This window comes from Myotis myotis, unplaced genomic scaffold, assembly GCF_014108235.1.
Source record: "Myotis myotis isolate mMyoMyo1 unplaced genomic scaffold, mMyoMyo1.p scaffold_m19_p_6, whole genome shotgun sequence".
In the NCBI taxonomy this organism is placed as follows: domain Eukaryota; kingdom Metazoa; phylum Chordata; class Mammalia; order Chiroptera; family Vespertilionidae; genus Myotis; species Myotis myotis.
Window position 1 is genome coordinate 84,680,351 of NW_023416368.1, and position 27,405 is coordinate 84,707,755.

The 27,405-nt window shown below is 52.4% G+C and overlaps 1 protein-coding gene across 4 annotated transcripts; it reads left to right on the top strand.

Annotated features, from left to right (window-relative positions):
- Nucleotides 1-146: 146 nt before the first annotated feature.
- SLC44A2 (solute carrier family 44 member 2) lies at nucleotides 147-27,405 on the top strand. Of its 4 annotated transcripts, none has more exons than XM_036312965.1 (23): nucleotides 147-282; nucleotides 14,464-14,512; nucleotides 17,020-17,093; nucleotides 17,221-17,305; nucleotides 18,277-18,361; nucleotides 18,546-18,656; nucleotides 18,728-18,788; nucleotides 18,878-19,001; nucleotides 19,118-19,201; nucleotides 19,296-19,408; nucleotides 21,140-21,271; nucleotides 21,367-21,466; nucleotides 21,544-21,636; nucleotides 21,812-21,899; nucleotides 22,469-22,731; nucleotides 22,821-22,915; nucleotides 23,411-23,514; nucleotides 23,617-23,690; nucleotides 23,788-23,858; nucleotides 24,013-24,101; nucleotides 25,261-25,345; nucleotides 25,752-25,869; nucleotides 26,129-27,405. In XM_036312965.1, exons 1-23 carry the CDS (start codon nucleotides 252-254, stop codon nucleotides 26,148-26,150), a joined length of 2,151 nt encoding a protein of 716 aa, XP_036168858.1. In that variant the 5' UTR covers nucleotides 147-251; the 3' UTR covers nucleotides 26,151-27,405. The 4 variants fall into 4 exon arrangements, with proteins under 4 accessions (XP_036168858.1, XP_036168857.1, XP_036168859.1 ...); XM_036312964.1 differs by lacking the exon at nucleotides 147-282 and adding an exon at nucleotides 13,839-14,011; XM_036312966.1 differs by lacking the exons at nucleotides 147-282; nucleotides 26,129-27,405 and adding an exon at nucleotides 13,840-14,011 and having other exon boundaries at nucleotides 25,752-25,873.

The following is a 27,405-nucleotide window of genomic DNA, read 5'->3' on the forward strand; positions in this document are numbered from 1 at the left end:
GAAACACACCGAGAAGGTCTCACGGTCCAGAAAAGAAACAAAGGTTGAGGTACCACCCCTTCCGAGCCGGGCCCGCCTCCGGCCCCGCCCCTGCCTCCGCCCGCGCAGGGCTCCCATTGGAGAAGGCGCGCGGAGCGCCGGGCGGGCTGGGCGGAGCCCGACCCGGGGCGGGGCGCTGAGCCCGCACAGCCTCCCGCCCGCTCGGGCTGGGGTCGCGCTGGCTCGGACTCCCCTCCCAGCCCGCCGTGGCCATGGAGGACGAGCGGAAGGACGGAGCCTACGGTAGGAGCCGCCTCTGACCCGTGGCCGCCTTTGCCGAGTAGGGGGGGCCCTTGGAGGAGGGGCAGGTCTGAGATCTTAAACGCCCGCGCTGCAGCCGCGGCCTCATCCTGCTCCCAGGGCCTGCATCCCTCCCTGCGCCGTGCCCACTCCCCCTCTCCCCGCCCTGTCGCCCTGCGGACCCTCCGGGGAACCCTTGCTCCCCCTCGGGCCGACGGGCCGGGACGCATGCGCATGCTCCGCCCGGGGAGGTCCCGTTATCTGGGTGGCTCAGATGCCAGGCGGGGGAGGGGAGGCGCGGCGACCTGGGCTTCGAAAAGGGACAGGGCCCCAACCTTCCCAAACCCCCTCCTCTTCCAGTCCCCTTTGTCCACTTCTTATTCCTGCCCACATCCCTCTGGAGGTCGCCGGCACGGGCTTTTGGCTGGATGGGGAAACTGAGGCAAGACTCGGCAGACCGAATGCAAGGGTGGGAGCCCATCGTGTCTGGCCCGCCGCCTGGGAAGGGCGGAAACCGGGGCGCCTCCGTTGCGGGGGCAGGTAGGAAGCCGGAAACCATTGGCTAACTTTCCCTGCCCTGTGCAAAGGGTTGGGGGTGCCCCCCTCCCCGGAACCTCTGAAGGCGGCCTGCACCTCAGGGCGCAGGGACTGGAGCCAAGATGAGGCCCCTCCCCAACCACGCCCTATTGCGCTTCTCTTCCTCTGGTTCCCACGGCGGGACTGGGAGGAACAGTCCTCAGTTTCTCCTTTCTCTTCCCCCTTTTGTGTCCCGGGGGCCGATCTGGTCACACGCCTCACAAGGCAGTGCCTTGGGGCAGAGAGGCCCTGCCACCCTCCTAGTGTGACAGAAACTTCCTGGAAACTGTAAGACTGAATGGCCTTGGGGAAGGGGCCGGAAACCACTCAAAAATGAAAAACAAATGTGGCAGAGCTGTGCCTCTCTCCCTCCCCTCCCCCAAGTCCCACCCCCCTAGAGACTGTGGCCTCAGGAGGCTGCAGAGACACATCTGGGGGAGGCTGGGACACTCCCTGCCCAGCCCACTCAAGAGGGAGGCAGGGGACCTGGCTACCACCCAGCCGCTCCCCTCCTTGCTTGAACTTGCCGGTCTCTTAAGGGTCTTCCCTGTTCTTGGTTTTGGCTCAAGCCCCAGATCCTGCAGCTGCCCATGCTGTGCATCCCTGGGCTGTGGCCAGCTATCTCTGATCTTCAAATTTTAGTCTGGGCTCCAGGCCTGGCCCGGCCTGCCTGTGGGCGGCACTTCACTTGAGAAATCTTTGGGCTCCATGAGGCCAGACTGGAGTCGGGATGGGGGACAGAATGGACAATGATGTTATTCACCCAGCCTTGAATCTGCCCAAAGGGAGGTAGCCATGGATGGGCCTGAGCAAACCCTCCCAGCCCTGCCAGGCTCACAACCGAGACAAGGGACCTCTGTGCCCAGCAGACCTTATGCTGGGCGCTGGGAGCACATTCTATCTACAAACATTTATTGAGCATCTTATAAGGTGGGGTCTGGACACTGAGTATACAACAGTGAACAGAGCAGAATCCTTGACCGCAGGGAGTGGACAAGGGAATAAAGATGTAATTCTAGGTTGTTGTAAGTGCTGTGAAGCGAAGGACAGGATACGGTGAATGTAGGGAAAATCATCTGGGTTTATTTTAGGTGACCAAGGGCTGGAGCTTGAGCCAATGGCTGTGGGGAAAATGGGAAGAAGCGTGTTTCAGACAGAGTGAACAGTAAACAAGCCTCACAGTTGCTTCATTATTTCTCTCTGTGAGGCTCAGAGGTGGAGGCGTCAGCAGGATCTTGCAGCCAGGGCCTCACCTCCTCCAGGGGGGCCACCTGGCTTGAGTCCTCCAAGTGGGGAAGGGTCTCACTTAGCTTGTGAAAAGTCTTTTCTCATCAGAACCAAAAACCTGGGGCCCTCCGGCTGCCCTGTGAAGACCCTGCCAGACAATGAGGACCTTTCCTTTGGGGATAGTGTACAAAAGTGGCTCACATATCCTCCCTTTGCACCCCAGTGCTTTCTGTGAGTTTAGACGGTGACATCAGACAGACAAAGGCTCAAATCCAGACTCTAACACAAGCTGTGTGGCCCTGAGCAAGTTGGTGACCTTGGGGCTGGGCATGGTGGGAACCATTTTGCCTAGTTCCCAGCAAGCTCCACGTAGTCAGGATACTTCTGGGGCTGGTGATACTGGGGACATGGATTTTCCGTGAGCTGATAGAGAAGCAACCCACTCTGTCAGGACATAAACTTGAGCTGACCTGACAGGGCCGGAAGTTCCCTTCTCAGCAGACACGATGTCTAGAGGAAGGCCGTGGCTCCAAGAAGGAAATGACTCCCGGGCCTCGACTGATGTCAGCAATGGGCACAGCCATCCTTACCAGCCCACCCTTAGCATGAGCAGCATGGAATAAGATTCTAGAACCTGATGGGGTAGGGGTGGAAAAAAGGAATGGTGCTTGTTAAAAAAAAGAAAAAGAACAAACGAACAGATTTCATGGCCCAGTTTCCTAGAGTCCAACTCAACCAGCAGTGGGTTCCTAGCACCTGATCTGGAAACAAAACGAAACACTGTTGGGAGAGGGTATTTACTTCTTAACTGCAACTTTTTACAAAAGAGAACATATATTAGTATAGTTACATGCTTCAAAATACAAATGATACAAAAGACTTTTATAGCTTTACTAGAGGCCCTTTGCATGAAGATTCGTGCAATAGGCCTTCCTTCCTCTGGCTGCCGGCACTGGTTTTCCTCCGGGCCCCGGGGCTCAGGCCTTTGCTCTGGCCACCGCCTTCCGTCTTCACTCCCACCAGTCTTTGCTGTGCCCGGAGCCTTCAGTCTTTGCTCCAGCTGGAGCACCACTCCTGTAGCATCCCCCGGCCCCGCCTTCCCCCTCATAGCAGGCGTCCTGCCCTGCCCTGAGCAGCTGGGGGGTGGGGTTGCCACCATCTTTGTTGGGCTAATTTGCATACTCAGTCCTGATTGGCTAGTGTGCGTCATGGAGGTACGGTCCATTTGCATCTTTTTATTAGTGTAGATTATGAAAAGTCTCCTTGTTTCCTTTCCCAGCCCCATACCACTGTCTGGGAGTGCATTAGTGTTACAGCAACTTGTGTTGTCTTCCAAATGAAGTCTAGACCTTAGAACATGTAAAAATACGCATATTCTTTATTTCATGGTTTGAGTTCTAACTGCATGAGGCAGGAATGCGTGTCTGTTTGGTTAGAAGGTGTATGGACAGTGCCTGGCACTTAGTAGATGCTGAACAAGTATTTGTTGAATGAAAGGTGTTTGTTTTACATGTTGCTTTTTGTCGTTGTTTTTTCTTAATATATGTTCGAGATGATCTCTCATGCCAGTGCTTGGAAAGCTTCCTCAATCATTTTTTTTCTTTTTTTAAAAAAATATGTTTTTATTGATTTCAGAGAGAGGAAAGGAGAGAAAGAGAGAGAAATATCAATGAGAGAGAATCATTGATTGGCCGCCTCCTGCACACCCCTTACTGGGGATCAAACCTGCAATCTGGGCATATGCCCTGACCAGGAATTGATGCCAGCAACCTTTCAGGACACAGGATGACACCCAACTAACAGAGCCACACCAGACAGGGCTGAACTGTTTATTGAAACAAAATTCATACATAAAAGGGTTCAGATCCTACACTTATGAGGCTCTGGGAGTTTTCACACCCAAGTAACCAGCACCCAGTTTAGGAAAAATATTACCAGCACCCCAGAAGCCTCTCATATTATTTTTTGTGGTAAGAACACACACACACACACGCACAAAATTTATTATCTTAACTGTTTTAAGTGTATGAAAAATAAAAAGAATGTACAACAGAGGTGATATGTGAACCACAAAAATTAACATCTTGAATATCTGGCCCTCAACAGAAAAACTTTGCAGCCCCCTGGTAAAGCCTTCCCCATCACGCCAGAAAGTTCTCTTATGTCCTTTGCCCCATCAATCCTCAAAGGGAGGGGTATTTTTAAGTAGATGTAAACACTCTTAAATAAACAAAATTAACATATTCTCTGTGGGAGCTGGAAATTAAAATTTAGCCCTCAACCGCACGGCAGATTTAGCCTGCCGCCCGAAAAAGCCCTTCAGAAACACTCAGCCAGCTGTCCTCATCCAGAGGTAACCTGGCCTAGAAGTCTCCAGAGCTTCGTCTACTGATTTCTCTGTCTCTTTCTGTGGCATTTGTATCTTTTTATAGTTCCTCAGGCTGGTTTAATGAAAAATTGTACTGTTCCCAGAGTAGGATACCATGTTGCCTTGTAAAAAGATGAAGTAGGTTTAACTTCTCTGATGGGGAACCATGTCCGATTATGTTAGTGCTAGAGGCTCTATGCATGAAATTCGTGCAAGAGTAGGCCTTCCTTCCCCCGGCTGCTGGCACCGGCTTCCCTCTGGCACCCAGGACCCGGGCTTCCCTCGCAGCCCTGGAAGGACTAGTTAGCATATTATGCTTTTATTATTATAGACTAGAGGCCCGGTGCACAAATTCGTGCACCAGTGGGGTCCCTCGACCTGGCCTGTGGGATCGGCCAAAACCGTATCGCCGACGTCCCCTGAGTGGTCCCGGATTGCGAGAGGGCACAGGCCAGGTCGAGGGACCCCACTGGTGCACGGTGGGGGCTGGGGAGGGACGCAGGAGGTTGGCCAGCCAGGGAGGGACCGCAGGAGGCTCCAGGGCGTGTCCGGCCCATCTCGCTCAGTCCCAGGTCGGCTGGACCCCAGCAGCAAGCTAACCTACCAGTCGGAGCATCTCCCCCCTAGTGGTTAGTGCACGTTACAGTGAGCGGTTGAGTGACTTTAGCATATCATTAGCATATTACACTTTGATTGGTTGACAGACAACTGGACACTTAGCATATTAGACTTTTATTACATAGGATGTGTGCCAAAACTCAGGGCTAAATAACTAGAAATCTGCTTGTGTATCTGAACTGTAACCAGTGCCTGGAAGGAGGAAAGGAAAATCAGTGAGGAGAACTGCTCCCACGGAGAGGAAGTGAGGGCTCAGGGCCTGGGGTGACAGAGAGAGTGATTTCTGTTAGTTTTTATCTTGATTAGCATATAGGTTGCATAATCTAAAGTTCATTCATAACTTCCCTCAGCAAACATTTATCCTGCAGGTACCGTGTACCGGGGTCTGTGCTAAATGCTTGAGGCGCAGCAAGCACTGCACTTCTGGAGCTGACATTCTAGAAAGGAAGCCAGACAAGACATTAGGTGAATGAGGAAAATTCTTAAAATGCCAGAGAAGGGCCCTGGAGAAAAATAAAGCAGGAAAGAGGGTTGAGAGTGATATAGAGGGCCTCGAGGGAAAGTTTAAAATTTTAAATGGGAGGATCAGGGAAAGCCAGCCTGAGGTGACCAGAGGAGTGAGGGAGGGAGCAGTGTGGTAGGTTTCAGGCAGAGGGCACTAACTGTCTATGCAAAGGCCCTGGGGTGGGATTGTCTGATGTGTCTGAGGATCAGTGAGGAGGCCTGTGTGGCTGGAGTACAGGGATCAAGGGGAAGAATGGGAGGAGGTGAGGGCAGGATTTGGAACTTAGTCCTGGGAGATGGGAGCCATTGAGAGTTCTAAGCCGAGGAGGAGCCTGGTCTGACTCAGGTGTTCACAGACGTGCCCTGGCCCTGAGGGGCTGCAATTGCAGAAACCAGGAGACCAGAGCAGAGGCAATAAGATTAGTTGAGTACTTATATCACCTAGTACCAAGAGGCTAAATAAACACATCTACAGGAAAAGCTAACCAGAGTTCTGACTCTCAGCCAGGTTCCGGAGCCAAGCCTTGGCTCTGTTCCAGTCCCAGATCCATTCTTCCCAGTTCTGTACCATCTTTGCCTTTCGTATCCATGAGCCTTTTGTATCTATACCTTTCATATACCTGAGCCTCAGTTTCTGTATCCATAAAATGGGGGTAACAGCAGTATGAACTCCCTCTGTCTCCTGGGTTCAGTGAACTGACGTGAGTACAGCATTTAGCCCAGAAGTTGGTCCATGGCAAATGCTCAGTTAATTAGAGTTATTCATTTATCATAGAATTTAAGAATATGGTGTCAGGAGCAGAGTTCAAATCCCAGCTACTGCTGGCTGTGTAATTCCGGGCAAGTAATTCAACATTTCTGTGACTCAGTTCCTATATTGTACCATCTGCCCTCAGAGTCTTGTGAGGCTGACATGAGTTTCTAGAAGTAAATGCCTGGCACACAGTGGGCACTCTGTATTTGTTCTTAGCTTTATGATGAATAGCATCGCTTCCAGCTTTCCCTCCCACATGCTGTCCCCAAACCTTTTGTCAAAGGATCTCATCAGGCACAGACTTCTGGGAAGGTGGGGTGAGCCAGACTGGCTGCATGGGCGAGGCTTTGGGCCTCTGTAGGCTTGGGGACTTGGCCAGTATACGGCAGCCGTGGGGGCTGGGTGGCACTTGATGTCCTGGCACCGGCATCGTAACCAGGCAGCCTGTGTTGGTTCTCTTATCTCCCACGCCCATTGCTCGGGGTGGGCTGACCATGGTGCCCAGCAAAGCCAGGACTCAAGGGCTGTCTCCACCCCTCACTTCCACCCCTAGTCTGGCCTAATGGCTCAGCTTTCCCACGCCTCCCCCCCCCCCCCCCCCCCCCCTACCATTGTTGCATATTTAGCTCTGTCTCGCCCAGTAGCTGCCAAAGAACAGGCCTGGGTTGGAGCCAGAGGGGCCTTGGTTTGTTTTACAGCTCCACGCACCAGCTATGCGGTCTAAGCCAGTGGCCTCAGTTTGTCCCTCTGTCGAATGGGACCACGTCCCTGGTTAGTGTTTGCTGCAGCTTTGTACCCCAGGCCTGGGCTAAGTGCTTTTTGAGTATCGCGTCCTGGCAACACCTGTGAAGCAAATGCAGGTGTTAGTCTCGTTCTCCAGACAGGAAAACGGCAGCCTGGAGAGAAAAAGAACTTGTTGGTTTCCTGGCCTGTGTCGCTGGGGAGTAAATGACACACCTCATCGCCTCCAGTTGTTACAAGGAGAGCACATGAAACACGCCAGCACAGACCCAGCTCAGCATGTTGCTTCATTGGCCTAGAGACCAGGAAGTGGAAAATTTTGTAAAATTTGAGAGAATAAAAGTTTCCAGCTTCGCGGGCCACGTGTAGTACAGTCTGTTGCTGCCACTCAGGTCTGCCTTTGTCGTGTGAAAGCGGCCAGACTATGAAAATGACCATGGCTGTGTGCCCTGGAAGCTTGATTGATGACCACTGACGTTTGAATTTCACGTAATTGTCACATGACAAAATAGTCTTCCTGTTTTGATGTTTTTCAGCCATTTAAAAATGTAAAGACCGCCCTGACTGGTTTGGCTCAGTGGGTAGAGCGTCAGCCTGCGGACTGAAGGGTCCCAGGTTCAATTCCGGCCAAGGGCATGTACCTTGGTTGTGGGCACATCCCCAGTGGGAGGTGTGCAGGAGGCAGCTGATCGATGTTTCTCTCTCATCAATGTTTCTAACTCTCTATCCCTCTCCCTTCCTCTCTGTAAAAAATCAATAAAATATATTTAAAATAAAAATAAAAATGTAAAGACCATTTGCGGCTCTGGTTTACATGAAAGCAAGCAGTGGGTGGTTCTGTCCCACTGGTGACATTTTGTTAACTCCTGGCCTAAATGGTAAAGACACTGTGACAGACAGAATAACGGTCCCCCCAAAGATGTCCACATCCTAATTCCTGGAACCTGTATCTACATTACTGTACATGGCAGAAGGGAATTTGCAGAGGGAGTAAATTAAGGATTTTGAGCCCTGGCCGGCGTGGTTCAGTGGATAGAGTGCCAGCCTTTGGACCGAAGGGTCCTGGGTTCGATTCTGATCAAGGGCACGCACCTCGGTTGCAGGCTTCTCCAGGGCCCGGGCCCTGGTCGGACTCATGCAGGAGGCAACCATCGATGTATCTCTCTCATATTGATGTTTCTCTCTCCTCTGTCTCCCTCTCCCTCCTTTTCTCTCTCTCTACAAAGCAATGGGGAAAATATCCTCAGGTGAGGATTAACGGAAATAAATAAGTAAAATAAATTAAGGGCCGAAACCGGTTTGGCTCAGTGGATAGAGCGTCAGCCTGCAGACTGAAAAGTCCCAGGTTCGATTCCGATCAAGGGCATGTACCTGGGTTGCGGGCACATCCCCAGTGGGGGGTGTGCAGGAGGCGGCTGATCGATGTTTCTCTCTCATCGATGTTTCTAACTATCTCTCTCCCTTCCTCTCTGTAAAAAATCAATAAAATATATTTAAAAAAAAAAGAAATCATGGCAACTTTAATAAAAGAAATCATAAGGATTTTTTTTTTTTTAAAAAAAATAAATTAATTAAGGATTTTGAGATAGGAAATTTATCCTGAATTATCCAGGTAGGCCAGGGACAATGGTTCTTATAAAGAGGTTGGGAGGAGTCAGAGGAGACAGTGACAATAGAAACAGGTATGTCCTTGATGGGAGTGCTGGCTTTGAAGATGGGAACTTGCTGAATCTTTGCAACAGTGTTGCAAGGTAATAATAAGAGGAAGAGGCCACAAGCCGAGGAAAGGGGGAGGCTTCTAGAAGCTGGAACAGGCAGAGAAAGAGAGTCTACAGAAGGAATGCAGTCCTGCCAACATCTTGATTGTAGCCCAGTGAGATGCACGTGGGGCATCTGACCTCATACATTTTTTTGTGTTGTCTTAAGCCACAAAGTTGGTGGTGATTTGTTACAGGAGCCGTAGGAAGCTCATACAGACACTAACATAGGAGCTTGGCCTGGCTCTGTTGCTCACCATCTTTGTGGCCACCTGAACAATATTTCTCTCTGAGCCTCAGTTTTGCATCTGTCAAATGGGGGTTATAATGATAGAATCAACCTCACAAAGTTGCTGTAAGGATGAACTGAGGTCAACTGTGTAATGTTTGAGAAGAGTACCTGGCACATGGCAAACAGGTCAGTAAAGGGAGGCATTGGGACATTTGTACTTTTCTTATTATTACCTTGCAACATCGTTGCAAAGATTCAGCACGTCCCCATCCTGTAGGGTTTGGATCAGGCTCATTATCAGAAACCATCAGTATTTGCCTCGCCTTTCCTTCCTTCCTTCCTTCCCCATCCACTAATATTAGTAAGAGCTAGTGGAATCCATGAGGTGATGGTACCAGTGTTCCCTTTTGTATTCCCTGAGTGCCCACCAGGCCAGGCCCTGAGCCAGGCCTCGGCCAGGTGCCCGTCTCTGCATCTTTAGTTCCATCTTAAGGAGGGGTAACTCACGTTTTCACAGCAAGGTCATTGACAGCCATGAGAGCTGTCTGAGATTTCCCTCCGTGCCTCCCGCAGCCTGGCCTGGCTACGTTTCTGCCCAGACACCCTCAGTGGCTCCCGCCCACCCATCACACCTGGTGCAGGGGCGCACCGCTCGCTGCCCCCCCTCCCTGAGCCTCGGTTTCCTCTGCTGTGACATGGGTGGACGGTAGGACCTCCAGAGGGGGGAGAGCAGCGCCAGTGTCTGAAAGGCCCCCCTTTGTTAGCACCAGCTGTTGCGTGGCTGCTCCCCCTCGGCCAGTCTGGCTGCCATTTAACTGACACAGGAACTTTCGGTGTTTCTCTCTCCTCCACATGCTTACCAGTCTCACCTCCCTCTCAGATGGTAGAAATATGCCCCTGTGTTTTCCCTTCATACTTGTAATCATGTTGAGTTTTCATGTATTTGCATGACTAATCCATGTGGAATTGTTTTGCTATGTATAGTGGTGGAGTTAACTTTATTTTCTTCCAAATGCAGCCAAGCCAGTCACTGACTTATCCTTTCTCTGCCAACTGGAAATTCCACATTTGTCATGTATTAAATTCTTTTATGTATAAAATTCACAAATTAATTTTTAAAATATTTTTAATTGATTCCAGAGAGAGGAAGGGAGAGAGAGCGAGAGCATGACCGAGCTGAGAAACATCGGATCCATTGTCTCCCGCACTCACCCGGACCAGGGATCAACTGGGAATCAGACCCACCACCCTTTGGTGTACGAGAAAATGCTCCAACCAACTGAGCCACACTGGCCAGTGCTCAAATTAATTTTTTAAATATATACACCTGGAAAACGCTAAGCTACATTTCCATTTTCAGTCTTAAGTATACATTTGACCCTTGAACAACATGGGTGTTAGGGGTACTGACACCCCACTCGGTGGAAAATCTGTAACTTCTGACTCCCCCAAAACTTAACTACTAATAGCCTATTATTGACCAGAAGCTTTACCGATAACAAGCAGTTGATTAACACATATTTTGTATATGTATTATATAGTGTATTCTTACAATAAAGTAGGCTAGATAAAAGAAACGTTATTAAGAAAATCTTAAAGAGCCTGGGCCTGTGTGGCTCAGTGGGTTGGGCATCATCCCGTGCACTAAAAGGTTGCAGGCTCGATCCCCGGTATGGTGGGGTGTGCAGGAGGCAGCAGATTGATGTTTCTCTCTCACATTGATGTTTCTCTCTCTCCCTTTCCTTTCTCTCTAAAAATCAATTTTAAAATATTTTTAAAAAAAGAAAATCATAAGAAGAGAAAATACATTTACAGTACTGTACATATTTACTTTAAAATATCCACATGTAAGTGGATCTGCACAATTCAAACCCAATGCTCAGGGGTCAACTGCATATACATGGATTATATAGAGCGGTTATTCATTCAGCAAACACTTCTTCAGGGCCTGTTCTGTGCCAGGCACTATGCTGGGCACCGGGGACACCACCACAAACAAAACAAACATAAACCCCTGCCTTGGGGCATGGGCGCAGACACCAAACAACCAGTGCATAAATGTGTGACATGTCAGGTGGTGGTAAGAAACGAAATAAAATAAGGTGATTTTAATGGAGGGGAGCAGGTGCTGTTTTAGAGAGGCTGGTCAGAGAAAGCTTCTCAGAGGAGGCGCTGTGAGCAGAGGCCTGAAGGAGGCGGAGCCACATGGACTCTCAGGGAAGAGCTTAGGCGGAGGGAGCACGTGCAAAGGTCCTGCGTTGAGCCCAGGCCTGGTGAGTTCTCGGTGTAACCAGAAGGCCAGTGAGGCTAGAGTGGAATGAGCGAAAGGGAGAGAGGGAGCAGGTGAGGGCAGTGGGGGGACAGGGCCTTGTGGGCTATAGTGGGGCTTCTCTTCTGAATGAGGTGGGAGCCATGGAGGGTTCTGGACAGAGAAAGGATGTGCCCTGACCCAGGTGTTTACAGACTCCGCTGGCTGCATCGGGAGGAACACGGGGGGGGGGGGGGGGGGGGACGGGAGGGGGGGGGAACGGGGGTAAGAGTGGGAGCTGGGAGATGGGTGGAGACACCTACACTGGTCCAGGCAGAAGATGACCGCCATGTGGCAGGGTTCGGGCCAAGGAGTGGGTGAGAAGCGTTTGGATACTGGGTAGATTCTGAAGGCAGAGCTCATGTTAAGCAGAGAGACATCCCAGGTTTCTGGACCGAGTGCTCTGGAAGACAGAGCTCCCGTTTCTGAGTCCAGGGGGCCGATGGGGAGGGGATCGGATGTGGCGGTGCTGAGTGTGAGGTGCCCATGAGAGCCCCATGTGGGGCACCGGGAGGTAGGTGTCTCAGGGGCGTGCGGCTTGGGGGCCAGGCCTTCCCAGGGATGGACCTTTGGGAATCATCAGGATGGAGTTGGTTGAGGTCCTGAGTTTACAGGAGTGACCCCAAGAGGCCTGGTGTATCTGGGAAGAGAAGAAGCTGCAGCCTGGGCACCACTCAGACGGCCGGGGGTGGGACTAGCTGGCAGGGACCTCAGGAGCCACAGGATCTCTTTAGGAGACCTGGTCATCCGAGGGCATGGCCGGAAGCCTTGAGCCTCGCCTGTTTGCTGAGGTCTGCGGGCCAGGGGTCAGGTAGGGCCTCACAGCTGTGGGCCCCTGGGAGGAGGTGGCCTTTCTCTAGGAATGCTGGGTTAGCGATCAGAGTGGGGCAGGCGTGGGGTGGGACTCTGAAGCAGCTGCTGTAATTATTGAGCACCAACTGTATGCGACCACACTGGATAATCCCATGTTAACTGTATGCCCCACACTGAATATACATTCCTGCCGACGGTACCCCCATGCCGGCTGTATATCGGTAACTACACTGTAAAGGATACAACTGGCCCCATGACTGGTGGGAGATGCAGTGAAACTGAGGGGTATACGGTTCACATGGGGGTGGAAGGTTGGTGTGGGGAGGATAGCCGGCTGCCTGCACCCTCTGCCGATAGTATACCTCCCTCTAGCTGTATACTCCACCCTTACTGTATACCCCACACTGATTAAACACCCTGTAGCAACTGTCTGCCTCCATGTCAGCTGTGTGAGTCCACACTGGCTGTAAATGCCATTCTGACTGCCCCCCATGCCGTATCCCCATCCCCACATTGGTCGTACACCCCTACCCTACAGTACAGTACATCCATTTCCTCTGTAAGCCCCAGGCCAACTGTATACCTCCTGGCATCCCATGCCTGGTCTTTGACTAGTTTTGGTTTTTTGCTTTAGTCCCATTTCACCGTGGAGGAAACTGAGGCTCAGGGAAGGCAAGGCGCTGGCCTAAGTGTTCTCTGGTTTGGGGCGGGGGGTGGGGTTGGGGGTGGAATATTTGAATTCAGGGCCACCCAGGAGGATGTTGGCTCCACAGGACACACCAAACCTGGTGTCCAGCCCAGAGCCTGCTCCCCTAGGGGCTCAATAAATCCCTGTTCTACAAAACTGGCTCCTGGGTTCACAGTTGTGAGAGTGTGCAGGGATGATGACTCAAGTGTGTAGCTTTGGGGGCCATACAGGGACCATCTGGGTGCCAGGCAGGAATGTGGCATGGGGGCTGCCCGCCCCAATTCGCCAGTTTTCAAGAAATTGGCCGTGTGGATTTTTTTAAAAATATATTTTTATTGATTTCAGAGAGGAAGGGAGAGGGATAGAGAGTTAGAAACATCAATGAGAGAGAAACATCGATCAGCTGCCTCTTGCACATCCCCTCCTGGGGATGGAGCCGGCAGCCCGGGCACGTGCCCTTGACCGGAATGGAACCTGGGACCCTTCAGTCCGCAGGACGACGCTCTATCCACCGAGCCAGACCGGGTAGGGCGGCCGCGTGGGTTTTTATACGGACTCTCTCAATGTTTAACTGTCGCCATTTAATGTTTTTAAGTGCAGCTCAAAATAAAATACAGCCACTTGATTTGAGACTTTTCAGCTGAAATACTTTACAATTGGGCGTTTGGGGCAGCCATCGCCGGTTTTGTGGCGGGCGCCCGGCTAGAAATCGCCCTCCTTGTGCCTCAGTTTCCCTTCCTAGAGAATGGGGTCATATTTGGTGCCCTTTGGGGTTTGAGGGGTGGGGGTGGGGGTGGGGGTGGCCCCGGGGGGTTCTCCGATGGGGGCGGGCGGGGCGTGCGGGGCGGGGCGGGCTAAATCCGGCGGCGGGTGAGTGGCGGGAGCAGCTGCCCGCGCCCCGCCCGCCTCCCGCCTCCCGCCTCCGCGGGTCAGTCCCCTGGCAGCCGCTCCGCTGGGGCCGGTCGGACTGGTTTGGGCCGCCCCGCCCGGCTCCCTGCGGGGAGGAGCCGCCGCCAGTCGGTCCGACCGCCCCTCCCTCGGGACACCCACGGGGCCAGACCCCAGGCCGAGGGGGCGCGGGAGCCGGCGGCGGGCGCGGCGGCGCAGGGATGGGGGGCGACCGGCAGCATTACTACGGGAAGCACGGTAGGCAGCGCCGCCCGCACCGCCTGGCCGCGGGGAGGGGGCGCAGGGGTGCCGGCTCTGCCCGCGGCGCCCCCTCCCCCGCCAGCACCGGCCAGCACCCCGCGCCCCCGTCTTCCCCGGAGCGCCTCTCAGAGTCCCCTCCAAACCCCCTCCCCGAGGGCCCGTCCTTGAAGCCCTCTCCCCAGTTCTCCTGTGGGGTTCCCCCGGGGACCCTCCCGCTCCACCGAGCGCCCTGGCGGCCCCCGCGCCAGCCCGCTCCCCAGAGGGTGGTCTCCAGCTCCCCCCGCGCTGGCCGTTTTGGGGGCTTGGGCACGTCCTCCCCCGGAGGCGGGCGAGGCGGATCGGCAGCGCCTCTGAAACTTACTCCGGGGACCGAAGACCCCGCAGGAGCGTCTGCGGGCGGGCGGGCTCCCGGCGCCTCTGGGCCCACCAGCTCTGCCTGTGATTTTCAGGGACGCCGCAGAAGTACGACCCCACCTTCAAAGGACCCATCTACAACCGGTGAGCGCTCCGGGTTCCCGTGGGCCGAGGGGGGGTCTGCTCGTACTGCCCCACCCCTGTGTCTCACACTCCCCGCTCTGTTCTCCAACAAACCGGTGATAAATATTTTGCAACTTGACGGTGAAAGGATTCGTTTCCTTAATATAAAGAGTCCTTACAAATGAATTAAAAAAAAAAAAAAAAACGCAGGCAAAAGCCTGGGACAAGAAATACTGCAGGCGATGAAGTTATGGAAAAATGTTTCAAACTCAATGGAGAGTAAAGGAATATCATTTAAAACGATAACCAGATAGAATTTCCTATCACGGATTAGCACAGCGTAAGTAGATCAACACACATGTTCTGCATTGAAAGTAACTGTGGCGGTTTTTCAAGGGAATATGGAAATGTGAACGTTTTAAGTGTGCATGTTTTTGTTCCAAAGATTAAAATTTCGGGGAAAAATAGTTTTCATAAACCTTGCACACATGGACAAAAATGTATGAAATAGCTATCTTTTAGGAAATGGCAGAAATCTAACCATCTGAATGTCCACCCTTTGCAACTAGCTACAGTGGATGCTTAGGTTAATATTACACAGCTGTTAAAATGTACGAGTCCCGCCTTGGTTAGTGTTGCTAGGTGGTTAGAGCATCGGCCCTTGCACCATAAGGTTCGATTTCACATCAATATTTCTCTCTCTCTCTCTCTCTCTCTCTCTCTCTCTGACTCTCTCTATTTCCCCTTTCCCTCCCTTCCACTCTCTATAAAAGATCAGTGGACACCCACACCTTCTCTACCCTCTACCACTCCTCATCTGGTAATTCCTTCAGATTTCCATCTGAAAATCACTTCTTCTGAGGTCTTCGGAACTGTCTTGGAAAATCTGAGCATAACAATCACCAAAAACATTGTAGTTATTCATTACTTTTTCCCTTTATCAATCTGATCTCATGATCTAAATAGCTGGGTTTTTTAGTATTTGTCTGACGGTGTTTTAGACACCAAAGTGCCTGTCTACTAATTATGACATCGTCACTGTTTTTCCATGTCTCCATTTATGTTTTAATATTCCAGCAACTGCCCTGTGATCCCTAAGCAAACAGGAGTCTATTCAAAAAAGTAGATACAAGAAGACTGTGTTCACTGTCTTGTTAATAGAGGAGCTGAGGCATATTAAACATTTTAAGAGTTTATTTTAGCAAAAACAAATTCAACTCCGGCTGCACCAAGTCAGAAATGGTTAGGCATGTTCCACTGATGGGAGCTCAGGAAGATAGTTTTATAGAGAAGGTGGAGATAAACTAAGAAAATTATTGATGGGCTGTGGCTTACAACTTTTGCGTTTTGATTTTGTAAACGTGAGGCACATAAAGGCTTTGATTTTTGGATTGCTGCCTAAATCGCTAAGGTATTAGGGTCACCTCAGTCTCCTGGTTTAATTAATTTAGTAGTCTTCATAACGCTTTATTTATTCATTCACTTATTTGTTTGTTAATTCATAAGTTCAATTTGAATTCATATTGATTCTGCCAGGCAAGGTACTAACCACAATAACTGACGTTGTGGAGTACGCAGTAATAAAGGTATGAATGAGGTGTGTACGCAGGAAGGATGGGGGTGATGGCCATCCGTGCCTGAGGTGGTAGAAGCTAACTGGCCTTGGTTTTGAAGACACAGTGGGCATTTCCCAGTGAGTCAAAGTGAGGAATAGTAAAAAGAAAAAAGATCAATGGAAAAAAATATCCTTGATGAGGATTTACAAAACAACAACAACAAAATGTACAAGAGTCATAAGTGATGATATGGATCCCTCAATATATTAAGCAAAAATAGCAAGACACAGGAGATGTATCATCACACTTAAGAAAAAAGTTTTTTAACATGAATACCTAATAAATAACCCAAAGGACTAACTAACAGGTTACTTATGGGCAGGCAGGGGTGTGTGTGGTGGTGGGGGGGGGTGGGGGGGGGGTTATTTCTTTATTGTATTCATCCCTATTTTGTGGTTTTAATTTTTACCATGTTCATATATTTTTTAAGTTTTTATTTATTGATTTTGGAGAGAGAGAGAAAAAAAACACATCAATTTATTGTGCCACTTATTTATGTATTGATTGGTTGATTCTTGTATGTTCCCTGACCAGGGGTCGAACCTGCACCCTTGGCATATAAGGGACGACATTCTAACCAACTGAACTACCTGGCCAGGGCTCATCTATTTTTTACTATAATATTTAACCTTATAAAAATAATTTAAATTAAAAAAATATGTAATGCTGGTAACGATGTGAGAAAATAGACACCCTCAATCAAAAGAGAGCTGCACGTCGCTGCACCTGCTTTGAGGACAGTGTGCCATTACGCATTAACATGTAAAGTGTACGTGCCCTTTGGTGTAGCATCTGTGTAAGTCAGGAACATGTCCAAATCACACATCGGTGTAAGTGTGTGCACCGGGTCCCGTGGGTCTCTGATCCTCAGGGCACCAAGGCGCCCACCCTGACACTGTCTCTTGCTCCCAGGGGCTGCACAGACATCATTTGCTGTGTGTTCCTCCTCCTGGCCATCGTGGGCTACGTGGCCGTGGGGATCATAGGTGAGTGGAGGAGGGAACAGGACTGAGGGTTCCAGGGTGAGAGGGAAGCCACAGCCTCTGGGTCAGGGGTGGGACTGACGCTGAGGAGTGGCAGGCAGTGCCTCAGTGGCTCTGGATTCCTCCACAGCTTGGACCCATGGAGACCCTCGAAAGGTGATCTACCCCACTGATAGCCGAGGCGAGTTCTGCGGGCAAAAGGGCACAAAAAATGCGTAAGTCTAGCTCCTTATTGCCTGGTGGGTCTGGGGAGAGGAGTGGGCAGGAGGGCTTCATGAGTTCTGGGGAGAAGGTTCTAGGCTTCTCCTACTTCCAGCCATCCGTTAGTCCAGTCAACAAATATTTATAAAACTCCCACTATCCCCAGCCACTGTACTAGGCCTTGGGGACACAGCATTAACTGAGACATTAAGAGCCTTGTCCTCTGGAGGCCCACGTTTTAGGGGAGAGACAGAGAGGAGACGTTATGGGATCTGATGTCGGTCATGACAGCTGAGGTAAAAGAGGGAGTTCTTTCATTTCACCTGTACATGTGAGGGTTATGTCACGCCCTGGCTGTGTGACCTAGGGCATGTGTCTCAACCTCTCTGAACCTATTTTCCTCATCTCCAAACTGGGGATTCTAACAGTCCCACTCTAATAAGGCTGTCTAACCATCCTAATAAGGATGGTTAGATGAGCCTATATGTGTTCAGAGCTTAGAAAGTACTTGACATGAAGTTGCTGCTGCTGCAGTTATTGTTATTGTTGTTGCTTTCATTAAGATACTAGTGGCCCGGTGCACAAAATTCATGCACATTAAAAGGGAATTAATTAGAGGAAATATTTTAATATTGCTATTTGCCCTTTCTTTATAATAGAAGCGTCAGAGATGAAAGAAAATTAGTAAAATGTATATGAAAATCTCCCTCCTGTTAGAGCCTGGGGGACCCAGGGTCAAGTCCCCGCCCAACTGCTTGTGCCTCAAAATCACACCAGACCCAGACCCGGCCGGCCCCACCCCCATCAAGCCCCACAGGGCGGGGGTCCCAGCCTCAGGTCCCCTCCCTCCCCCCGCCCTGGTGTGAGGGTGCGAGGGCATGACGACAATTTGCATATTAGCTCTTTATAATATAGGATAGGATAGGATTTTATATAGGGTGGTTGAGGAGTCTTGACAGTTTCCATCTCCCTTTCCCAACCCCAGGAACAAACCCTTCCTGTTTTATTTCAACATTGTGAAGTGTGCCAGCCCCCTCGTCCTGCTGGAATTCCAGTGTCCCACCCCCCAGGTAACCTGTCCCCTCCCCAGCCCCTTCTCTGTCCCCCATTTCCAACACCAGGTCCTTTTTCTCCTGTAGTGATGACTTCTCACCCAGCTTTTTCTTTTTCCCTGGTGAATGGGAGGTGGAACTTCTATTTTGAGTGGGGATCAGGTGTCTGACCCCACCCAACCCTGCCTCCTGCTCCCCCAAGATCTGCGTGGAGAAGTGCCCCAACCGATACCTCACCTATCTGAATGCTCGCAGTTCCCCGGACTTTGAGTACTACAAGCAGTTCTGCGTGCCTGGCTTCCAGAACAACAAGGTGAGGGGAGCCTAGGCAGGGCCAGGCGGAGGGTGCTGGTCTGGGGGGTTAACTGTCCCCTCTCTCCACAGGGTGTGGCCGAGGTGCTTCGGGATGGTGACTGCCCCCCTGTCCTCACTCCTAGCACACCGCGTGAGTCTGGGGCCCCGTGAGCTCTGGTGGGGCGTGGGGAGGGGTCAGGGGCTCAGCTTGACTGCTGTCCCGTCCCCTGCTCCATGCAGTGGCCCAACGATGCTTCCCAGCCATCCACGCCCATAAGGGGGTCCTCATGGTGGGCAACGCGACGACCTATGAGGATGGGGACGGCGTCCGGAAAAACATCACTGAGCTGGTGGAGGGCGCCAAGTGAGGACCGCAGCCCACCACGCTGGCGTCGCGCTTTCCTGGGTGGGACAGAGCATCCCATGGGGCTGGACCCATCAGGGAGGGGTCTGACGCCACCCTCGTATGCCTTCCCCCAGGAAGGCCAATGGGGTCCTGGAGGCGCGGCAGCTGGCCATGCGGATATTTGAGGATTATACTGTCTCCTGGTACTGGATTGTCATGTAAGAGGGGAGGAACGGCGGCCTTTTCTGGGCTGGGCTGTCTGAGGCTGGTGAGAGGGTGGGGACCGCTCATGCCCCCCATTTTATCCTTCAGAGGCCTGGTCATCGCCATGGCGATGAGCCTCCTGTTCATCGTGCTGCTCCGCTTCCTGGCTGGCATTATGGTCTGGGTGATGATCGTCATGGTGATTCTAGTACTGGGCTACGGTACGTCTCCCCCTCCCTTCCCACTGCCCTCCTCAGAGTCCGCCAAATGCTCATGCCCTTCGACCTGGCACTGCCCCATTAAGCATCTTCTAAGCCACTGGTTCTCCACCTGTGGGTCGCGACCCCTTTGGCGGTCGACCGACCCTTTCACAGGGGTCGCCTAAGACCATCCTGCATATCAGATATTTACATTGCGATTCATAACAGCAGCAACATGACAGTTATGAAGTAGCAACGAAAATAATTTTATGGTTGGGTCACAACATGAGGAGCTGTATTTAAAGGGCCAGAAGGTTGAGAACCACTGTTCTAAGCCATCAGATGTCCTCTACCTTGTCCTCCACTTATGGGCTAAATCGTAGTCTTCCAAACTGGGGCCCACATCTGTATTTTATGACACCAAAAGGCATTCGCAAGCAGACTACTTAGGACAGTGGCTAATGATACATGCTCTGGCACCAGAAAGCTGGGGGTTCAAATGCCGGTTTTGCCAACTCCTCACTCTGTGACCTTGGGCAAGTGACTCACCGCCCTGTGCCTCAATTTCTTCTTCTATAAAATGGGGGTAATTAATATTTACTAGTTAGGAGGCTTAACGAGAAGGAGGTAGTATGCGGAGGAGATGGAGAGAGCTGAGACCGAAGGAACCAACAGGCCACGCTCAAAACCCCGTGCTTTATATTCTGATTATTCTTTTTTATAGAGGCTTTAGAAAAAAGTTTTCATTGGTTTTAGAGAGAGAGAGAAACATTGATGTGAGAGAGAAACACGGATTGGTTGCCTCCCTTACGTTCTGGGACTGAACCCACAACCTGGGCATGTGCCCTGACCAGGAATCAACTGGCAACTCTTTTTTGGTGGATGGGACGATGCTCAACCAACTGAGCCCCGCTGGGCAGGGCCTATTTATTCACTTAAACTTTCCATTTGGAAAGATGGCCTGATATGCAACCCAATCTGAGGGCACAGATATTAAAATATTCATGTTAATAGTAGTTTCTATCTGGATGCTGGCATTTTAGGCAACTAAACTTTTTTTTTTTTTTTTTTTTTTTTACTTTATCTGTATTTTACAATTTTCTGCTACAAAGAGCTAAGAGGAATGCTGAAAATTCCTAATGCTACCCCACTGGACATTAACACCCATGTCCTCCCTTACTACCCATGAATCATTGTTACAGAGTTGCAAGGGGTTCAGGAAAGCCTCAGACCATGCAGCACCCTGACACCTATTCATTCATTCATTTAACATGTACTGAGTGTCTATTGTATCCTAGGCAGTTTTCTTGGTGCTGGGATTATAGCATTGAATAAAACAGGACAAATCTTTGCTCCTGTGAAGTTATATTCCTGGAGGTATGGAGCAGATGGACAAGAAAAAAAAACAAAACACAGAAAACCCTCTAGGACATCAAAGCAGAGCAGGGGGATACGAAGTTGGAGTGTGAGAGGGTAAGATTCTAGAAAGGGGAAAGGTTTCTGGAAGGTCTCATGAGAAGGCGACATTTCAGCACAGGAGGATACGAAGGATCTGTTGGGGAGAGAATGTATCAGAAGCGGGAAGAGCTGGTGCAAAAGCTCAGAGACGGGAGCAAGCAATGGCAGCCCCTCTCAGCCTCCATTTTTGCTTCTGCTAAACTGGGGCGGTGGCGCCCGCTTTGCTCCATTGGCGGAGCAGTGGGTGTGCTGTAGCACGGCGACCCCCCTGTGCACGGCGACCCCCCTGTGCAGGTATATTTCACTGCTACATGGAGTACGCCCGACTGCGTGGTGAAGCCGGCTCCGACATCTCCCTGGTGGACCTCGGCTTTCAGACAGACCTCCGCGTGTACCTGCACTTGAGGCAGACCTGGATGGCTTTCAGTGAGTCCAACCCCCCATTCCTGCCCCCAGCTGGGCACGGGAGGGAGTGGGAGCCTAGGCAGCTGGCAGACGTGGCCACCCTCTGCCCCCAACAGTGATCATTCTGAGCATACTTGAGGTTATCATCATCTTGCTGCTCATCTTTCTACGGAAGAGAATTCTCATCGCCATTGCCCTCATCAAAGAAGCCAGCAGGTGGGTGTGAGGGGGTCAGGCTTGGGTGGTGCCAGGGCTGCTCGGTCCCTCATGCCTATATCTCTGCTCCCCTCCAGGGCTGTGGGATATGTGATGTGCTCCCTGCTGTACCCACTGGTCACCTTCTTCCTGCTGTGCCTTTGCATCGCCTACTGGGCCAGCACTGCCGTGTATCCACTGTCAGGCCCCGATTCCTGACCCCGGGGATGGCTAAAGACCACACTTGCCTGGAAGTGACCTGCAGCTTGGGGGCAGGCCCAAAACTTGGTGGGGGAAAAGACGCTTTCTCACAAGCCCCTGGGGTCCCTAATCTCAGACCTCAGAGATTCCTTAACGGGCTCCCAGCTTCCTGTCCACTTCCAACGAAGCTATTTATAAAATCTTCGGGGATGTCAACACCTGCCCAGTTAATGGGAAAACCTGCAGCCCTGAGGTGGGTATCCAGAGGGGGGAGTTGGGGGGGGGGGGGCTATTTCCCCAGCAGCCCATCGAGGATCTGAAACCTCTCATCCCAACTTTGGGACCATTCAACAAACCATTGGTGCCTGCCGTCTGCCCTGTGCTGGATATGGGGGTATGGCGGGGAAGAGATCCAACTTGGCAGCTCCTATACTCCTGTCTTAACCCAGTGATGGCCAGTTCTTGCTTCTAGAACTCCTTCCTTGCCTTCCCCAAGCCCCTATCCTGACCCCAGCGATCCTTATGCTGGCCTCTGCCACTACCGTCCTGTCCACGTGGCCACTCCACTGACACGGGACCCCACCCTGACCCCCCAAATAGCCTAGGCTACCTCACTGACACCCACTGAGTTTGTTCCATGATCCCTAGTCTTGCTTCTAGAACCCCTTATGCAAGTCCCAGTCCTGAACCCCCAGCCCCTTAACTCTGATCCCCGTGACTCCTGTCCCACCCTATGGGATAGCTGACCCAGACCTGATGCCCAGAGCCCACTCTGAACCCCGGGTCCCTGTGTTGTGACTGGGCTCTGCGTCTCTCCCACAGACCTTCCCCTCCTCCAACGAGTCCCGCCTGTGCCCTGGAGCCCACTGCCAGTTCGCCTTCTATGGTGGTGAGTCAGCTTACCACCGGGCCCTGCTGGGCCTACAGATCTTCAATGCCTTCATGTTCTTCTGGCTGGCCAACTTCGTGCTGGCTCTGGGCCAGGTCACGCTAGCTGGGGCCTTTGCCTCTTACTACTGGGCCCTGAACAAGCCAGATGACCTGCCTGCCTTCCCGCTTTTCTCCTCCTTCAGCCGGGCACTCAGGTGGGACCCCAGATGGGCTGGGGGTGGGTGGGGGTGAGGTGGGGTGGAGGAAGCCTGGCCCAGCCACTGACTATGCCCTTGGCCTGCAGGTACCACACGGGCTCCCTGGCCTTTGGTGCCCTCATTCTGGCCATCGTGCAGATCATCCGCGTGATGCTGGAGTACCTGGATCAGCGCCTGAAAGGTGAGGCCCGTGTGCTGTGGGCTTTGGCCTTAAACGGGGGAGGCAGAACTGGGGGAAGTCAGAGTTGGTTCTTGCTTGAGGGCAAGGCTTGTGTGGGATAGTGATTGGTTTCTGACTATGGGCAGGTAGAGCTGAAAGACGTGGGTGATTGGTTCCTGCCATGGAGGGGATGGGTTGTACCATGGAAGCCTACAGGGATTGGTGTCTGTGGGAGGCGGGGCCCGAGCAGTGGTATGGGTTGTGATTGGTTCCTGTCTTGGAGGCTGGGCTGAAAAGCTTCAAGATTGGGTCCCTCATTGGGGGCATGCCCTCCAAGGGTCCTGGATGGAGGCTCTCCTCTCCTTGTCTCTTTGAGAAGGTGGGCTCTGGGAGTCCTGCACTGTGCAGGGGTGTGTACTGGTAATGAGGAGGTGTGTGTCGAGGGCGGGAGGGGGGGTGCAGGGGGGTGATGGTGGTGGTGTTCCCTCACCTTCACATCCCTCCATTTTCTCCCAGCTGCCGACAACAAGTTTGCCAAGTTCCTCATGACCTGTCTCAAATGCTGCTTCTGGTGCCTGGAGAAGTTCATCAGATTCCTCAATAGGAATGCTTACATCATGGTCAGTGGCCTGGGACCCATAACCAACCCACCAGCTCTTCCTGGAAGGGCGGGGCCCTCGTTCCCACCAGGTGCCCTGACCCTTCCCTTCTACTCCCTCCAGATCGCCATCTATGGTACCAACTTCTGCACCTCGGCCAAGAACGCCTTCTTCCTGCTGATGAGAAACATCATCAGGTCCGAGAAAACACCATCTTCTCACCACCTCCCCCCCTCCCCCCCCCCTCCGGCCCCTGAGCCAACATTCACACCTGCTCCTCACTCTCCCTTGCAGAGTGGCTGTCCTGGACAAAGTTACTGACTTCCTCTTCCTGTTGGGCAAACTTCTGATTGTGGGTAGTGTGGGTGAGTGCTGCTCACCCAGCCTGTCCGGCGAGGAAGCCCATTGGGCTGTGGGGTCCCCATGTCTTCTTCTGTGGTGGGTTGGGCCTTCTCTGGGCAGGGGGCTAATTCCCTTAGCCAAAACCCTTAACCATCTCGGTTTTCTCCCCCTGTCCAGGGATCCTGGCTTTCTTCTTCTTCACCCACCGTATTAGGATCATTCAGGACACAGCACCGCCCCTCAATTATTACTGGGTCCCTATACTGGTATGGAACTTTGGGGATGGGTGGGTGTCGGGGGAGAAGGAGGAGTTGGGGCTCACCTGGCCCCCTGTGACTGGACAGATAGGGTGGGGGTCAGAAGTAGGGGATTGGTTATTTATTCCCACAAACATGAAGCACCTGCTATGGACCAGCCACAGAGGGAGGAAGGGCGTCCCTCTAGAGAACTGCAGTTTAGAGGCAAATAGACATTAATCAATAAATCAATCATGATGTGGGTGGCTACGAGTTTGCAGACTGGCACGTGCCCCAGGGCAGAATTCTAGGGACCTTTTGGAGCCTGAGGTGCAAGTCTGGGAGTCCAGGCAGTTTCACAGAGGAAGTGATGTCAGATCTAAAATCTGAAGGACGTGCAGGCAACAACCAAGCACAGGGAACAAGGACAGAGCCTCTGAGGTGGGACCATTCCAGAGCAGTGAGGAAACCAGTGTAACTGGTGTGGAGGAAGTGAAGAGGAAGATAAGGGCAGGGAGGTAACAGGTGCTGGAGGGCTTAGGTCATCACAAACTCTAGGTGCAGGCCTTGGAGCCCCATGACCTAGATTTTTATTTTAGTCCTCTTTGCTGGTTCTACGATGTGTAACTTTGGGCAAGTTATTTAATCTCTCTACGGTCCACTCATGTCAGTCAATAAACGTTTATCAGGTACCTACCAAGGCCTTGTGAGTCACCAAATTGCTGGGGATATTGCAGTAATCGGGACAGGCACAGTCTGGTGGAGATGTGGGCATTAAACCTGTACTGCCCTAAACATGCATAAAATTGCAGCTAGATGAAGATCTCCGAGGAGAGGTGCTCAGTACTAGGAGAGCATAAAACAGGGTCTAGATGTCAGAGGCAACTCCTTGGAGGAGGTGTTACCTGAGGACTTGATGTTTGAGCTTAAAGTAGAATAATGAGGAAGCATAATAAACTAGACTAAGTCAGGGCAATAGCATGTGCAAAGGCCCTGGGGTCAAAGAGAGCAAATAATGTTCTGTGGATGATAGGGCTCTTCCCACAGGGTTGAGGGGTTAGGTTATTTTTATCCTAAGACGGGCTTACAGCATTGGAGTGACGGTGATCCCTGCCTGGGAGGGACAGGGTGGGTGGGAGTTGCCCTGGGCAGGAGTTGGGATGGAAACAGCTCCTGTCCCCTCACCCAGACTGTGATCATTGGCTCCTACATGATCGCCCATGGCTTCTTCAGCGTCTACGGCATGTGTGTGGACACATTGTTCCTCTGCTTCTGTGAGTGACCCCTCAGCCCAACTCTTGCTGGGCCCTGACTCCCTTCTCCCCTCTGGGCAGAACCCCTTCCCATGGGGCTACACATTCACCTGCCACATGGCCCCAGCTTCCCAGGGGCTGGCTGTCCCTCACCCGGGCCCTGGCATGCCCTCTCAGCTTCCTCCCTGCGCACAGAGCTGCTGCAGCTGGAACACCCTGCCCTGGGCCCTTGGTTTCCGAGTTTTCAGCTTTGTTTGGGGGGTATCTGTGGCTGCCACTAACTCTGGTCTCAATCTGTCTGTTTTTGTTCTCTCTTTTCTCTTCCTCTCTTTCACGCCTGCTGGCTTCCCTGTTCTTCCCTGCCTCCCTTTTTCCCTCCCCTTCCTGACCACCCCATTTCCCCTGCCGGTTCCTGGGGGGAGCCCAGGTGAGGACCTGGAAAGGAATGACGGCTCTCAGGAGCGACCCTACTTCATGTCGCCTGAGCTGAGAGACATCCTGTTGAAGGGGAGTGCGGAGGAGGGGAAGCAGGCAGAAGTCGAGGAGTAGGAGGAGTAGAGAAGGAGGGAGGCCAGCCTCCTCGTTTCCTCCCTGTAGACGGGGGTGCATGCGGGGCTTCCTTGCCTGGGCGTGGGGGAACGTGTGTGTCCCATTCCCGAGCCCACTGTAGCTCCGCCTCTCCAGTGCCCGTGTGTCTTGCTTCCTAACCCTCTGAGGCTTCTGTGGCCCCTGCCCGCCCTGCCCCCCAAGGCCCCTGCCTGTGAGCTCCCCTCATGCCACCTGCTCTGGGGTCTCTCTCTGCAGTGGAGGACCTAGAGAGGAATGATGGCTCGGCCGAGAGGCCTTACTTCATGTCTTCCAATCTCAAGAAGCTTTTGAACAAGACCAACAAGAAGCCGGCAGAATCTTAAAGGCCCCACCTTCCCCCCACCTCCCTGCAAGGTCTCACGCTGGGTGCTCGGCAGCGGGGTCAGAACCCCCAGCCCTTGGGGCTGACCGGAAGTCCTGTCACTGCCACACCCCCCCCCATCATCCAATGGGGACCCGGAAGATTTGTGGCATCTCCTCCCTATGCCAAGGGGCAGTCGGGGCCCCCCCAAGACTGCGCAACGAACCGCTCCAGCCCTCACTGGCCGGGATGGGAAGGAGTCCCGTGAGGGCTCTTGATGTGTCTGGCCTGCGATGGGGCCCAACCTCTGTGGGCTGCCTCCCGCTTCCTGTTCCCTCTTATGGCGGGACGGTGTTTGTGTCTGCGGGAGCCATGGGCACAGTCAGCTCCAGCTCCTGAAGGCCCTCCTTCACACGCATCTGCTCAAGCCAGGACGGAGCCCCCTCTCCAGAGCTGAACAACTGGCACGCAAGCTGCCACATGTGTTTCTTTACTATTTTTTTTTTTAACCTGGCTATGCATTAAAGGGTCTATTAGTTTTTTTCTGTCTCGACAGCTGAAATGGGGCCGCTGAGGAGTGCCTTCTGTTATCTGGTATGGCTGCAGCTGGGTGTGTATTCGTGCCCAGGGGGTTGTCTCCTGGCATGGGGGCAGCAGGGCACCCTGGTGGTTGATGGGAGATGAGGGAGTGAGACTATTCTGGGAGGCTGCTTGGAGCAGGAGGGAGGAGACCACTGATAGCTGCCTGATGGGAACCGGCTGGCGGGCGGGCGGGCGAAGCTGGGCTGAGTTTCTTCCCTTCCTCTGCCAGTGACGGACACAGCTCTGTTTGTAAAGAGAGAAAAGAAACTGAATCCACCCAAGGGACAATTTCAGGGGAAGGGGTGCAAGGCAAATGCTGCCTGCACACCGGACCTCCCTGCCCAGTCACCTCATCTTGAGGATCCTTTTGCCAAATTGGTTGAACTCAGGACCTGGTTTCCTGGTTTCCTCTCCGCCATATCCTAAGGCCCCCGACTTCATGTCTTTGTTCATCAGCACAGTCCCAGGATCCCCGAGAGGGAGAGGTTCCCGCCTGGGGTCTCCATGTCCTGCGCCTGTTGCCAGTCCTCCCACCTCCCTCCCTGTTCTGTCCACACATCCCTGCGTGTAACTGCATTCCAACCACTAATAAAGTGCCTATTGTAACAGA